General features: G+C 37.0%; 1 protein-coding gene across 1 annotated transcript in view; it reads right to left on the bottom strand.

Annotated features, from left to right (window-relative positions):
- Positions 1-13,335, bottom strand: part of Lyst (lysosomal trafficking regulator) — a 166,680-nt gene that overhangs the window by 85,564 nt on the left and 67,781 nt on the right. Inside the window, exons 14-18 of the mRNA XM_055603918.1 lie at positions 12,104-12,277; positions 8,049-8,209; positions 6,206-6,396; positions 4,739-4,984; positions 2,055-2,228 (exon numbers count right to left, since the gene is read on the bottom strand). Of these exons, the coding sequence (XP_055459893.1) occupies positions 2,055-2,228; positions 4,739-4,984; positions 6,206-6,396; positions 8,049-8,209; positions 12,104-12,277 (946 nt within the window). The remainder of the gene's footprint in view (positions 1-2,054; positions 2,229-4,738; positions 4,985-6,205; positions 6,397-8,048; positions 8,210-12,103; positions 12,278-13,335) is intronic.

The raw sequence follows: 13,335 nt of genomic DNA, 5'->3' as shown, positions 1-13,335 counted from the left end.
TGGAAAGGATCATCCTGAGTGAGTTGTCCCAGAAGCAAAAAGACACGCATGGTATATACTCACTCATATAAACATACAATATAGAATAAACCCACTAAAATCTGTACATCTAAACAAACTAAGCAAAAGAGAGGACCCTAACTAAAATGTTCAATCCCCATCCTGAAAGGCAAAGAGGATGGACATCAGAAGAAAAAGAAAATAGGAAACAACCTCGGAACCTGCTACAGAGGGCCTCTGAAAGCCAAAAGAAAACAGGAAACAACCTTGAAACCTGCCACAGAGGGCCTCTGAAAGCTTCTGCAGTATAGACTGTCAAAGCAGATGCTGAGCCTGATGGCCAACTGATGGGCAGAGTGAATGGAATTTTATGTAAGAAGTGGGAAATAGTAAGAGCTGGAGGGGACGGGAACTCCACAAGGAGAGCAACAGAACAAGATAATTTGAACACCGGGAACTTCCCAGAAAATCATACTCCAACCAAGGACTATTCGTGGAGATGACCTGGAACCCCTGACAGGTGTAGCCCATGGCAGTTCAGTGTCCAAGTGGTTTACATAGTGATGGGAAGAGGGACTGCCTCTGACATAATCTGATTGGCCTGCTCATTGATCGCTTCCCCCTGAGGGGGGAGCAGCCTTGCCAGGCCACAGTAGAGGACAATGCAGCCACTTTTGATGAGAACTGATAGACTAAGATCAGAAAGAAGAGGAGAACCTCCCCTATCAGTGGACTTGGGGAGGGACATGCATGCAAGGTGGGTGGGATCGGCAGGGGAGGAGGGAGGGACTTATGGGGGGATACAAAATGAATAAAGTGTAATTAGTAAAAAATTTTAAAAAAATGTCAAAAAGAAATAAAAAGAGCAACAGAATATGAAGTTGGGAGGCAGTCTTGTTGAAGACAGGTCCAGAAAAATTGGAGGGGAGAAGTGGAGAGTGGATTTGACCAAAATATTTTATGGACATGTGTGAAATCCTCAAAAAACAAATAAAATATTATATAAGAAAAGCTAACTTTCAGATCTGGGGAAATGGCTCAGTTGACAAAGCATGTGCCTCACAAGCATGAGTACTGTGAGTTTGCAAACCCTCCTAAGAGTCAGATGTGGCTGTGCACATCCGTATCAGTACTAAGGCAAGGTAGAGACCAGAACATTTAGCCAGGCAGAACTGGTGAGCTTCAGGTTCAGCATGAGAGGCCTGTCTCGAAAACTAAAGGTGGACAGCTAAGAAGACACCTGACGTCAGCCTCTGTCCTCGGGAGCGCGCACACACCTGTCTGTGCACTCACGTGCACAGGTGCACGTATCCACATTAACAAGTAACACACACCCTCAAGCCCCCACACACAAATGTGGCAAACAACAAGGACAAATCCAAAATGCAGCAACAGTGATTGAGTAAATGTGGGAGTGAGATAAACAACTTCATTAGCACACAGAACAAAGGGCTTGCCCTGGAGTACATCTGTGGTCTACTTAGATCTAAAATTCTTGTTGCTTATTTTCTTCCTTTCCAAAATGCTTTAGAAAAAAGAAAACTAATTATTCTTTTTTATTAACTAATTTAATTTACATCTCAGTCAAAAGCCCCTCCCTCTTTTCCCAGTTCCACCCTCCCTCCCGCATCCCTTTTCACTACTCCTCAGAACAGGGGAGCCCCCTACCCAGACACCCCAGCTCATCTATTCACATGAAGACTGGTTCATCTTCCTCCCCTGCGGCCTGGTAGATAAGTCCCATCAGGGGAAGTGATCAAAAAGCAGGCAACATAGTCCATGTCAGAGATATCCCTCCCTCCCCTAACTAGTGGGCTGACATGAAGCCCAAGATGCCCATCAGACTTATCTTCTTGGGGTCTGTGCATTGCAGCATGTCTATCTTGTACTATATGACTGAAATCTGCTTATAAGTATATACCATGTGTGTCTAAGAAGAGAATTTCGGTTTGAATACATATACATTAGTAAGTTTCCTTCATTTACTAGCATTATATTTTGATGAAAGGAGTCATTGCATAAAAACCACAAAAATAAATTTTGTAAGGCAATACCTTCAAGATGTGAAAGCCAACAATGCATTTCTGTTTGACCAACACTTGGTGAATCATGGAAAGTCCATTACAATTTTCCAACTCATGTGTTCTTTGTTGGCTGTGCTTAGTTAAAGACAATATAACCCGCAGTGCTAATGCTTGAGTTTCTTCACAGCCACTAAGTTCAACAACCTGAAAACAAAAAGCAGATGTTTTTCTCTTGATCTGTTAATAGTAAAGTTAATGTGTGTGCTTATCTATAATAATGTCAGATCAAGCTATTTTTAATCCTTAAATTGTAACTATTTAAAAATTATGGATAAGCAAAACTGAAAGAAAACCATAAATTCCATTCTTCTCAGTCTCTCAAATATACAAAAATGAACATAGATAACACTGATAGGCTTAGTTATCACTTTATTACTAAGCATCTTACACTTAATAATCTGAAATGTGATCATAAAACTTGAGTTTTCCATGGTCAATCAAGAAACAGGTTCAAGCACAGGCAAAGAGTCAGAGATGCCCCCACTTCTATTGGTGGGAGTCCCACAAGAACATCAAAGTACAGAACCATAAGCTTTATGCAGAGGACCTAGCTCAGACCCATACTTAGCACGTGTTTGTCACTTGAGTTTTGGTGAGGACCTGTGAGCCCTGCTTAGTTGATTCTGTGGGCCATGTTCTCATGGTGCCATGTCAAGCCGTGACATGAGATTTGTGCCCAGTCTTATTATATCTGGTTAGACCATATTCAGTGGATATTCCTGGGAAGCCTGCTTTTTTTTTTTGGGGGGGGGGGGAAAACAGGGGGGGTTGATCTGGAGGAGTGGAGGGTCTGAAAGGAATGGAGGAAGGGAAAACTTTCATCAGTTAGGACGCAATTTATAAGAGAAAAAAAGTTAAAAGAAAAAAGAAACAGGCTCAACAACATCATGTGCTATGGGAGACAAAAAGAAGCAAAGGATACCAGTGAGGGCTCCTGTCTAGTACAAAGATAAAGGCAAAATTAAAAATCACATGTCGTACCTAGTATTGTAGTTTAACCAATGCCTCTTGATACAAAGGACTTATAAGAAGCAGACATCATTATCATGATAAAAGGCAAAAGATGGGATTTAGATTCCAATTGCACATAGACCTAGGATCTTGCACAGCACACACTTACGACTCCTCTGTTGGCTTAAGGAAGGCTGCACTGAGAAGCTAGCCTGAAGAGAAAGCCGACTCTGCCTGGAAAGCAAGGATCTGGAGAATGGGCACAGGGCACACCTGGAAGGGCACAGGCCTTCACTGGAACACCTAAAGGTTCATGTTTCTATTTGGCAGGAAATTAGGCTTAAAAGACAGGCTGTGTGTATAAGGCTTTTAGAAAAACATTTCCTTTTTATAGAAAGTAGAAGGTACTGGACATGATTTCTAAATTGTAAATGTGAGAACATACTTTAAAAGTCTACTACCAAGATCTGAAATGTATGTACAATAGAATTTTTTTTTTCTAGGATCCAATTATATATACTACCTGGGTAAAAATGGGAAAAACTGAAGGTATACATTTGAAATTATAATGTAAAAATAGACCACAAAATGTTGATTAGGAGTTAAATGAAAGTTTTTTACTTTTGAAATACTAGTGGAAAATCTATTCAACTAGATACTAAATGGGGAATAGAATGACAAGACAGGAAACACACTATGGTAGGTAAGATGTTAGCAAGATTTAAAAAAAAAAAAACTCTAACAAGAACAAATGCTGATACACCCCTTTTATTGTAAAATTAGATCAAAGGTGGCCCTATAAAAAGAAGTAAGCTAGTTAAGAACATACTGTGAAAATATGATGATGTTTTAGAAGTTATACTTAGGGATAAAATAAAAGGACATTCTAAGGACAAAGGAAGATCAAAGTTGCTTTAATTAAACAGGGAGATAGACCAGAGGAAGTACAAATTATATGTGTCAAAACAAGGTTATCGTGTCCACCTTGTGTTCTTCAGCAATCCTTAAAATAGAAAATATGAAATTATGAACTGCTCATTCTCTATCAGAAAAGATACTATTCCTGTCTGTAAGTAGCTAAAGAGAAAAGGTAAATACATGGTTTATTTTAAAATGATGCTTATAGACAGAATCAAAATTTTGTCTTTCTTCTTTAAAAATAAAAACATATCTTGGGGCTGGAGAGGCAGCTCAATAGTTACAGGAGCTTGCTGTTATTCTAGAGGACCTGAGGTTGGTCCATAGCACCCATGTCAAGTGACTTACAACTGTCTGTAACTACAGCTCCAGGGAATCTAGTGTTCTCCTCTGGCTTCTACCAGTATCTACACATATTATGTGAATATACACATAAACTCATACACATAATTAAAAATAAATCATTTTTAAAAAGAAAAAAAACATGTCTTTCATACCATTAGTATAGCATATATTTTCCTTTCCAAAGGCAATTTAAAATCTCATATACTTAACATTTACTTGTTCCAACTACATTTGTGGGTAACAGAAAACATCTAAAATTTTCATAAATTAAAATAAACCTTAATTTATCCATGACAGAAAGCTTGGTGTTAGCTGTGATAATTTTTTGCACTAAAGTTTTACATAGTTGAGTACAGCTCTTTTTGTATTCTATAAGAAGCCCTTCAATTATCAATGGAACAGAGCTTCTGTTTAGACAAAACTATAATCACAATTCTTACCCTAGCAAAAAGGAAGACAAATATACCAGCCCCACCAATCTCATGCAGAATGCCCTGGATGGTTCTACATTCTGTAGGCTGGAGGCTTTTGAGTTGAGAAGGTTCTAGCAAGATGCTCTGGGCTTCCTTTGAGCTGAAGGGTCTTTGAGAGAGCTGAGTTTTCACTTGGCCCTTGAGTCGGATCACAGGCTCATAGATGGTGTACTGAGCAGGACAGTAAGTTGTATAAACAACTGAAAGACTTTCCTAAAACACAAACATTTTAATTTAGTGACAAACTAAAGTTTAAAATGTTAGCTCTCAGCTAGCAAATAAATATTTCAATATAAAAAGACACGTAACTAATTTTTATTTTTTAAAAGATAGCCACTAAACAAAATGGACAGAGAAGCACAGCTGCTTCCCACAACAGAAATAACCAGCCAGTCAAGCTGTGACCAATAACATGAACCACAGCTGAGGATTCTGGCTCTGACACATCCAGAATAAACATGAAAGCAAAAGATAAACAAATTCTAACTATAGCTCAGCCAAATTTAAGTCAAATTTTTGGTATTTCCTCTCCCAGACTAGTTTCAACCAGCACTGAAGCATGTCTAACTTCTCTGAGCTACCCCTCACAGAAGTCAGAGAGGCTCCCAGGCTTCAGTCATGTACAGGGAGCCACAGCAGGTAAAGTAGTCTCGTGAAGCACAGCACATGTCTTATCTGTGCATGAACTAAACCAATTCCAGTCTGGTATAGAGGACTGGCGCTATTAACAAAAATCCCCAGTAGCAGCTCCTGAACTGTGAATTGCTAGGACAAAATAAAAGAATGTCAAAGACTAATAAAGAAAAATTAGCAATACTTTGAATACAAAATTTCTGTTTTATACTGATATTAATAAGTTATCTAAACCCTGAATATATGCAATTAATTTTTAATTTGTGTGTGCTCACATACATGTTACAATATGCATGTGGTTTTCCTTCTACCTTTACATGGCTTCCAGGGTTCAAGCTCAGGTCACCAGGTTTGTACAACAAGCCTCTTTACCCACTGAACCATCTCATGGTCCCTAAATACAACTAATATTATAAGTGAATCTCTGTACTTATTTCTAAGTATGAAAAAGAATATATTATGTGATTTTTTTAAAAGAGTATGTCAGGCTAAAAGTGCTACATTTTCAATGCATCATAAACATTTTTCCTGAAAGATGATTAGATATAAAATAAACTTAGCTGATAAAATTGCTATATAAATATAATTCCAAGCAAATAAGAATACACACATTTTAAAGCATGAAAAAAGTTTAACCAGAGATTAAAGTGTTTCACAATTTTTTAGGAAGAAACTTCACATTCTAAGAGAAGAACAAAATGAAAAAACTTTAGGACTCTAACTCACTTCTAATTATATATTCTAATGCACATACCTACACAAACCCACTACAATGTTAAAACTTATAAAACTCAAACTTACAATTAAGAGTCCAACATCCACATCTTTCTTGGTCATAAAAAGGTCTCTGATTTCATCACATCTCAAAATTTCTTTATTAATATACTTGGAGTAGTCGGTTACTGGCTTGCCATATTTACATGGCATTATAGATGTGTAGTTGGGTCCACAAGCATACAGGAAAAAGGCCTCTTGTGAGCCAACTTTCGCTCCTGAAGAGCAAAAAACAAAGCTAGTTATATAAAACATTTCAAGGAGAAATTTTCTTACATAGCTAGAAAATGAGGTGGGAGTCATCTGTCAGATTTTTTTCAGTTGTCTACTATTTCTTACAAAATTCACAAAGGCTCAGTTTTAAAGTAAGTGTAAGAATAAACTAACTTGTACCAACTATGTTAAAAATGCACAGATATATAAAAAGCAAACTGGGAAGCTTTTGATAATATTTCTCTTTGTTCCTTAAGACAGTGAATTTCAATTTAACCAAGTTCAGGTTTGTTCTGCTTTGTTTTTGTTTGTTTGTTTGTTGTGGTTGTTTGTATATGACTGTTTTGCCTGCATGTGTGTATGTGCACCATATGAGTGTCTGGTGCCTGTGAATTCAGAAGAATTAGATCTCCTGAAACTGGAGTTGCAGATGGTTGTAAGCCACGATATGGGTGCTGGGAACTGAACCTGGGTCCTCAGCAAGAGCAAGGAGTGTTCTTAACCTCTGAGCCATCCATCCACCTCCCCCATCTGTTTCTAACAGGGTCTTTTGTTGTTGTAGTTGTTGTTGCTATATTGACTTTTTGAGAAAAGGTTTCTCAGTGTAGCCCTGGCTTTCCTGGAACTTACTCTGTGGACCGAGCTGGCCTCAAACTCAGAGATCCACCTATCTCTGCTTCCCAAGTGCTGGGACTAAAGGTGTTCACAACCATCACCTGGTTTGTTTGTTTTTTTAATAAATGAGAACTTTAAATTTTTTTTTGATGAGGGGGCTGAAGAGATGGCTCAGTGGTTAAGAGCACAGTCTGTTCTTCCAGAGGTCCTGAGTTCAATTCCAGAAACCACATGAGGGTTCACCTATACTGGGATCCGATGCCCTCTTCTGGCATGCAGGTGTACATGCATATAGAGCACTCATATACATAAAATAAATAAATAAATCTTAAAAAAATATTTCTTTAAATTTTTTCATGAAAACAATTTTTGGTACATTTTATTTTAAATAAAATTTTAATTTTTTAATTTTAATTGCCTTTATTTACTCTCATCTACATACCCTCCAAATGCTATGTGCCAGGCTTAATACTTTTTAAATGATATATTTCATTATTTTTGCAAAAATTCACTATTTGAATAGAATGTACTAAAATCATGAATAAAAGAAGAACAAGAAAGGTGGCTCAATGATTTAGAGCACTGATTGATTTTACAGAGGTCCTTTCATTTACAAGGCAGCTTACAATCTCTAAAGCTCCAGATACAAGGGTTCTGATCCCTTCTTCAGACCTCTGTGGGCATCAGACACATACATGGTACACAGAAACATAATAGGCAAAACACCCATACACAGAAAATAAACAAATCTTTAAAACTCATAAATAAGATTTACATAAATAGATTTACTAGTTATGTCATTGCACTTTCCAAGTAATGTTGATTAAGTGTATGAGATAAGGTTACATCTCCACATCACATAACTGTAAGGAAACATTCAGTTATAAAATGTTAAAAATATCCTAAAAGTGAATCTTAGAATCTTGAGAAGGCAGGACTCATTAAACATATGTCAATGAGGAAAGACCAAGATTGCTGTCAGGTTGATTTCTGTAATATGTGGTATTTAAAGTTTGGAGACGCTTCACTGGGGAAAATATACCATTGAAGAGGAGCAAGTTTCCAAGGTCCCATTTTCCAGCTAATTGCAGAAGCTCTTCTTGGGATGTTAAGCAATGACCAATCATACAAAAGGTTTTATTGCTGTCTGAGGATAAGTTTGTTTTTCTTGGAAGCACAAAATCCAAGATGACATCGTTCTTCCTGCATTAAGAACAAAGCTAAGTTAATAATGTTTGGAAACACCATGAATGCTCAAGGAGGGGACATTCTTGAACTTTTCTAGGTCCTGAATTGTAGTGTTGGCAATGGGAGGGAAAAGAGGGTGGCCGTCTGTCTCTTGGTCAGATGTGCTGCTGGCCCACAGCCAACAGGCAGCGCCTTGTAGAACAGATACCCATATGTGTTGGCCCGAAAAGCAAACACACATTTGCTACAAGCTGTCCTTGACAGCTGCCTCCTGTATGTGTGCCTGCCTGGTTCACAGAAATAAAGTAATCACTTCCCCTTACTATGTCAAAGTCTCCCATCTTGGCATAATTCCTAAGATTTCATATGCTCCATGAGGCATTGGAACTAAAGTTTCAGGATGTCCCCAAGTTTTGTTGAATCTAACTTCTGAAATGCCACTGATTTTGTATTTTGTTTTTTAATGCTAACGATTTCAGAAATTTTGTTTGGTCTCCTCTTTTTCTTTAAAGGCTAGTCAAGAATTCTTATGTAAAACAGAACCAGAAAAGGTAAAAGTAAGGCTTTCCCAAAGAGAAACACAAAGGCTAAGAGGACTTTATTCCCTAGAGACCCTGCTGAGTGCAACTCCACTCCTATTTCAGGAATGCCTTAAATTCTATATTAAGGTAATAAGGGTGCTTTATTAAGGTAAAATCTAAAATTAAAAAAATGGAGACTTATATGGCTAATTCACTTTCAAAAATTAAACTTTCATACATTTATTTTAAAACTTTAGTATCTAATTCATACTTAGTAAATAAATCAACTATCTTAATAGTAATATATTTTTATTCTTAAATTACATTTATGTGCATATATCATGTTTATGTGTGCATATGCACACTAAGGTGCATGAAGACACATGTAGGAGTTGGTTCTCTCAACCGTGTTCTAAGAATCAAACTCAGGTTGTTAGGCTTGGTGACAAGAGCCTTTTCCTGCTAAGTCACACATACCAAATAGTTTTGTGTGTGTGTGTGTGTGTGTGTGTGTGTAAAGTGAGATAATCTATGACTCTCCTTTGTGGACCAATAAATGGCCACAATTAAAACACTACTGCCACCTAGTGGCATTATGACTTTTCTTAAGTGTGAAAGAAAACCTACTGCAATATGAATGTAAAATAAACAAATATTAAGTGTATCTGTGCCATGCATAGCTACATTTTTATGATTTTGATGCTAATTAGTTATTTTCTAGCATCTTTATGGTTTGGGGGTTTTTGTTTGTTTACTACATTTGTGTGATTTCGATGCTAATTAGTTATTTTCCAGTGTCTTTATAGGTTTTTTTGATTTTTGTTTGTTCACTTTTCTAAGGTAGTCTGCCTCTATAGTGTAGGCAAGCCTGGAAATAACTATGTAGCTTAGGCTGGCCTTGAACTCACAGCAATCCTCCTGCCTCAACTTTTGTAGTGCTGAAATTACAGGTGTGAGTCACTATTCTTGTTTGCTTTGTATTATTAAAATGGCCTCTTGAAATACATTACATTCTTTGTAGACATTAAAATATACAGCTTCTAAAATAACAAAAGAACCAAATTTAAATCAACAAAATAATATTTTTGACCTTTGTCACCTGTTCACTGATTTATTAACTAATGAAATTAATTCTATCAACTGGCAAAGAACTTTCTTCAAAATAAAATAAAATCAGTAAGTGGGAGGGGAAAGAGAGAGAGCAATGACTCAGACACTCTATTCACTAACTTCAGAACTTTCCGTGCCAACCTCATTCTTCACTCTGAAAGTTCCTAGAAACTTGTGTATAGTCCTATATCCACCAGATGGCAGAAAGGGCTTGAGAAGCAGCACAGTACAGGGTTTACAGCATGGCTGGCATCCACGCTCAGAGCTTTGGTCAAGGTTTGCCTACACTCCTTTCATGTGGCACAGCTCTGGGCAAGTTTCCTTCCCCAATCCAGGTCTCAGTCATGTAAAACAGTCAATAATATACCTACTTCATAATGAAGTGGGAAGGAGAAAATGAGGTACAGTGCAAAGACTTGGAACAATGACTGGCACCTGTAACCAGCTTAAGAAATGAGGAGAGTTTCTAAGAAGAAAGGGGTCTGTCTCCAGCTCTAATAGTTCCAATCCAATGATCTGAAAACAAATTAACTGATTGGTTAGGCTTAGGCAGGCTTAGGCAGGTGGAATCCTATTGTGAAGATGGAGACTGGCTTCAACTCTGTGTTTTAATGCATTTTCTTCAATGAATCAACAAAACTGAACTTGGGTTCAACTTCCTATAGCAGACACTATGAACTATCCCAACGTCATTTAACAAGCCCTTCTTCCGTCTCTTCCTCAGTGACTGAAAACTGATGGTTTTTAAGTAACCAGTGCTTGCAGCCTCCTATAGCAGTGCCATGCCTGACACACAGTAGTTCCTTGATAAACACCTGACAAAATTCACTCCGTTTGTGCTAAGGAGAAATATGACTTCTATGATCTATTCTTTTTTGAGTAATTTTTGAAACAATAAGGAGATAACATATATAAAACAGCCAGGGAAAGGTCTAACAAGTATATAATACACAACAGACTTTTATAAAAAGTAAAATTTTAATTACCAGCTTGATACTCAGTCTTGCCAAGCTTTTCCATTTTTTCTACTCACTTTCTTTCTCATGACTCAGCTGATAGTCTTCCAGCCACCTCTATAATTTGTGCTGGTTAGTTTTTGTCTGTTAGGCACAGCCATCCAGGAAAGGTAATCCTCAGTTAAGGAATTGCCTCTATCAGACTGGCCTGTGGGATGTTGATTGATGGAGAAGGACCTGTCTTGTACTGTATAAGAAAGGTAGCTTAGCAAGCTGGGGGTCAGCATGGAAGTAAGCACGGTTCCTGTGTTCTCTGCTTTAGTTGCTGCCTCTAGGTTCCTGCCTTGCTCTCCTGCTTGGCTTTCTTTGATAACGGACTGTAACTTGTAAACCAAATAAACTTTTCTCCCTGAGTTGGTTTTGGTTATGGTGTTATCATAACAATATAAAGCAAACTAGGACACAGTTCATTCAGGGTCAATGTTTACATTAAGATAGTCAACAAAATGTTTATTAGCTTAGCTGAGAAGGCTGTGTAGTAAAAGTTACACAGTCTCTGCCTGAATCTGTTACCTTGCGTAGTTCTAGGACCTAATTTAAGTCTATTATCAGATATTATAATGGTTTATATTCTTCTCTAGTCATTTTAATTTCTTTCAACCCCAATTTAATTTAGGTATTAGCTGTCTTATTCAATTAATTTAAATAATTCCTTGTGGATTCATACTTGTAATAAATGGGCTTGAAAGACAATATTACAGATGCTTACCTAGTATATTTTGTTCATAAATATCTTAATCCCCAGGTTTTTGGTTTGCTCCTTACACCTAAATACAGCCATCCACAGTATTCGCCAGAGGTTGGTTCCAGGCATCCCATAGATACCAAAAGCTAAGAATGCTCAAATCCCTTACAGAAAATACCACATTTACTACTAATAATCTACACATAGCCTCCTATACGTTAAACTATCTTTAAGCTACTTATAATGTCTAAAATAAATGCCTTATAAATAGTTGTTAGACTCTATTGTTTAGAGAATGACCAGACAGCAAGACTGTACATGTTCATGATAGATATAATTCTCAAATATTTCCAGTCTGATTTGGTTGAATCCTCAAGAGCAGAATTCATGGATGATTTTCAGCAGTCATGTCTATGGAAAACTTAGTAAGTACTGAAGTGATAAACAGAAAAAAATCCAATATTGATAAAATTTCTGTTAGTGCATATTAAATTTTACCTACTCTGCAACACTGCAGGAATGAAGACTAACACTAAAACTGTAACTGAGGAGAGTATTTTCTGAGAATGCTTCATACCTCTGCCCAGAGACCCATATGGAGATTTCGCCATGGACATTCTTTTTCCCTTGAGGATGCTGAAGATAGGTAAGTACTAAGTGTTGCCATTTGCTTGGAAAGAAAATGTTCTCCTGTGATTCAACCTGTGCTAGTAAAACAGCTTTCATGTCATCATTTGAGTCCATGCACACACTGAAAAAAAAAAAATCACAGATCAAAAACATGAGAATTCTGGCCTTAGTTAACACATACACTGCCACTGTCATTCTCAGAATGTGAGATTAAAAGTCACTTCAATGTTAAAATAAACTAAGAAAGTGAATATGACTGTTTTACACCGTATCTGCTTCCTCAATTTATGAACTAAAATGGATTAGATTCATTGGCTGATGTTAACTTGGGCAATAATTTCTAGAAATCAGTTTGCGAAATCAGTTTCTACTTACATACTCATTGTTTATTTTAGAAATTAAAACGTAATATTTGGTTCACAAAGAAATTAATCATACTGTAATAAATGTCTAAATGCCAGAATATATCGGATGCTTACTTTTGCAAGATTACTGAAAAATAAGAAGATGTATGTAGAAAATACCAGGTAACATTTATAATATCTACAAAACATAAAACCTAAGTCTTTAATTTTGACTTTTACAAAGATAATATGTAATATACATTAAACTAGTAATTGCTGTGTGCTGTTTGCGCTCACTGAGAAGCTGGGTCTGGAAGCAGATAAGACACCACACCCCCATGTCAAACCCAATCCTCTGTGTCTCAAAATGTCTTCTAAGGTTCTTATCCAGGGACAGGCTGGGCCCCTGGCCCTGTGCTGGTAAAAAAGAGAAAGAAAACAGCACAAAAAATGAAAACATTGTGCCTTTAAGAACAGAAGGAGAATGTATTGTTTGAATTAAAATATAGTGCTTTTAAGAACAACTAAATAGAGAAACACTTTCCAACAGAGGTTACTATCCTTATTACATGCATAAACATGGTTATAGTGGTACTGGAAGCTAGAAGATCACCCATGGAGAGAATCCTCTATCTGCCTGCAAACCTCTCAACCAATAATGCCAGCATGACTGTTTTCAGCAAGAGTTTTCCAGTCATTTCTGCTGGATGTCATAAGCACCTGATTTGCCACATTTTGCTACCTGTCTACTGCTAGATAGAACCCATGTGCTATCTGATAATTGTTCTTTTAATTTTTTTCTGTAATGATCTTTAATAACATATTGTTACTACAA

The sequence above is a fragment of the Psammomys obesus genome, unplaced genomic scaffold (genome assembly GCF_907164565.1).
Source record: "Psammomys obesus unplaced genomic scaffold, mPsaObe1.curated_primary_1811, whole genome shotgun sequence".
NCBI classification, from domain to species: domain Eukaryota; kingdom Metazoa; phylum Chordata; class Mammalia; order Rodentia; family Muridae; genus Psammomys; species Psammomys obesus.
Note: the sequence above shows the minus strand (reverse complement) of the source record. Positions and strands in the feature narration are given on the sequence as shown.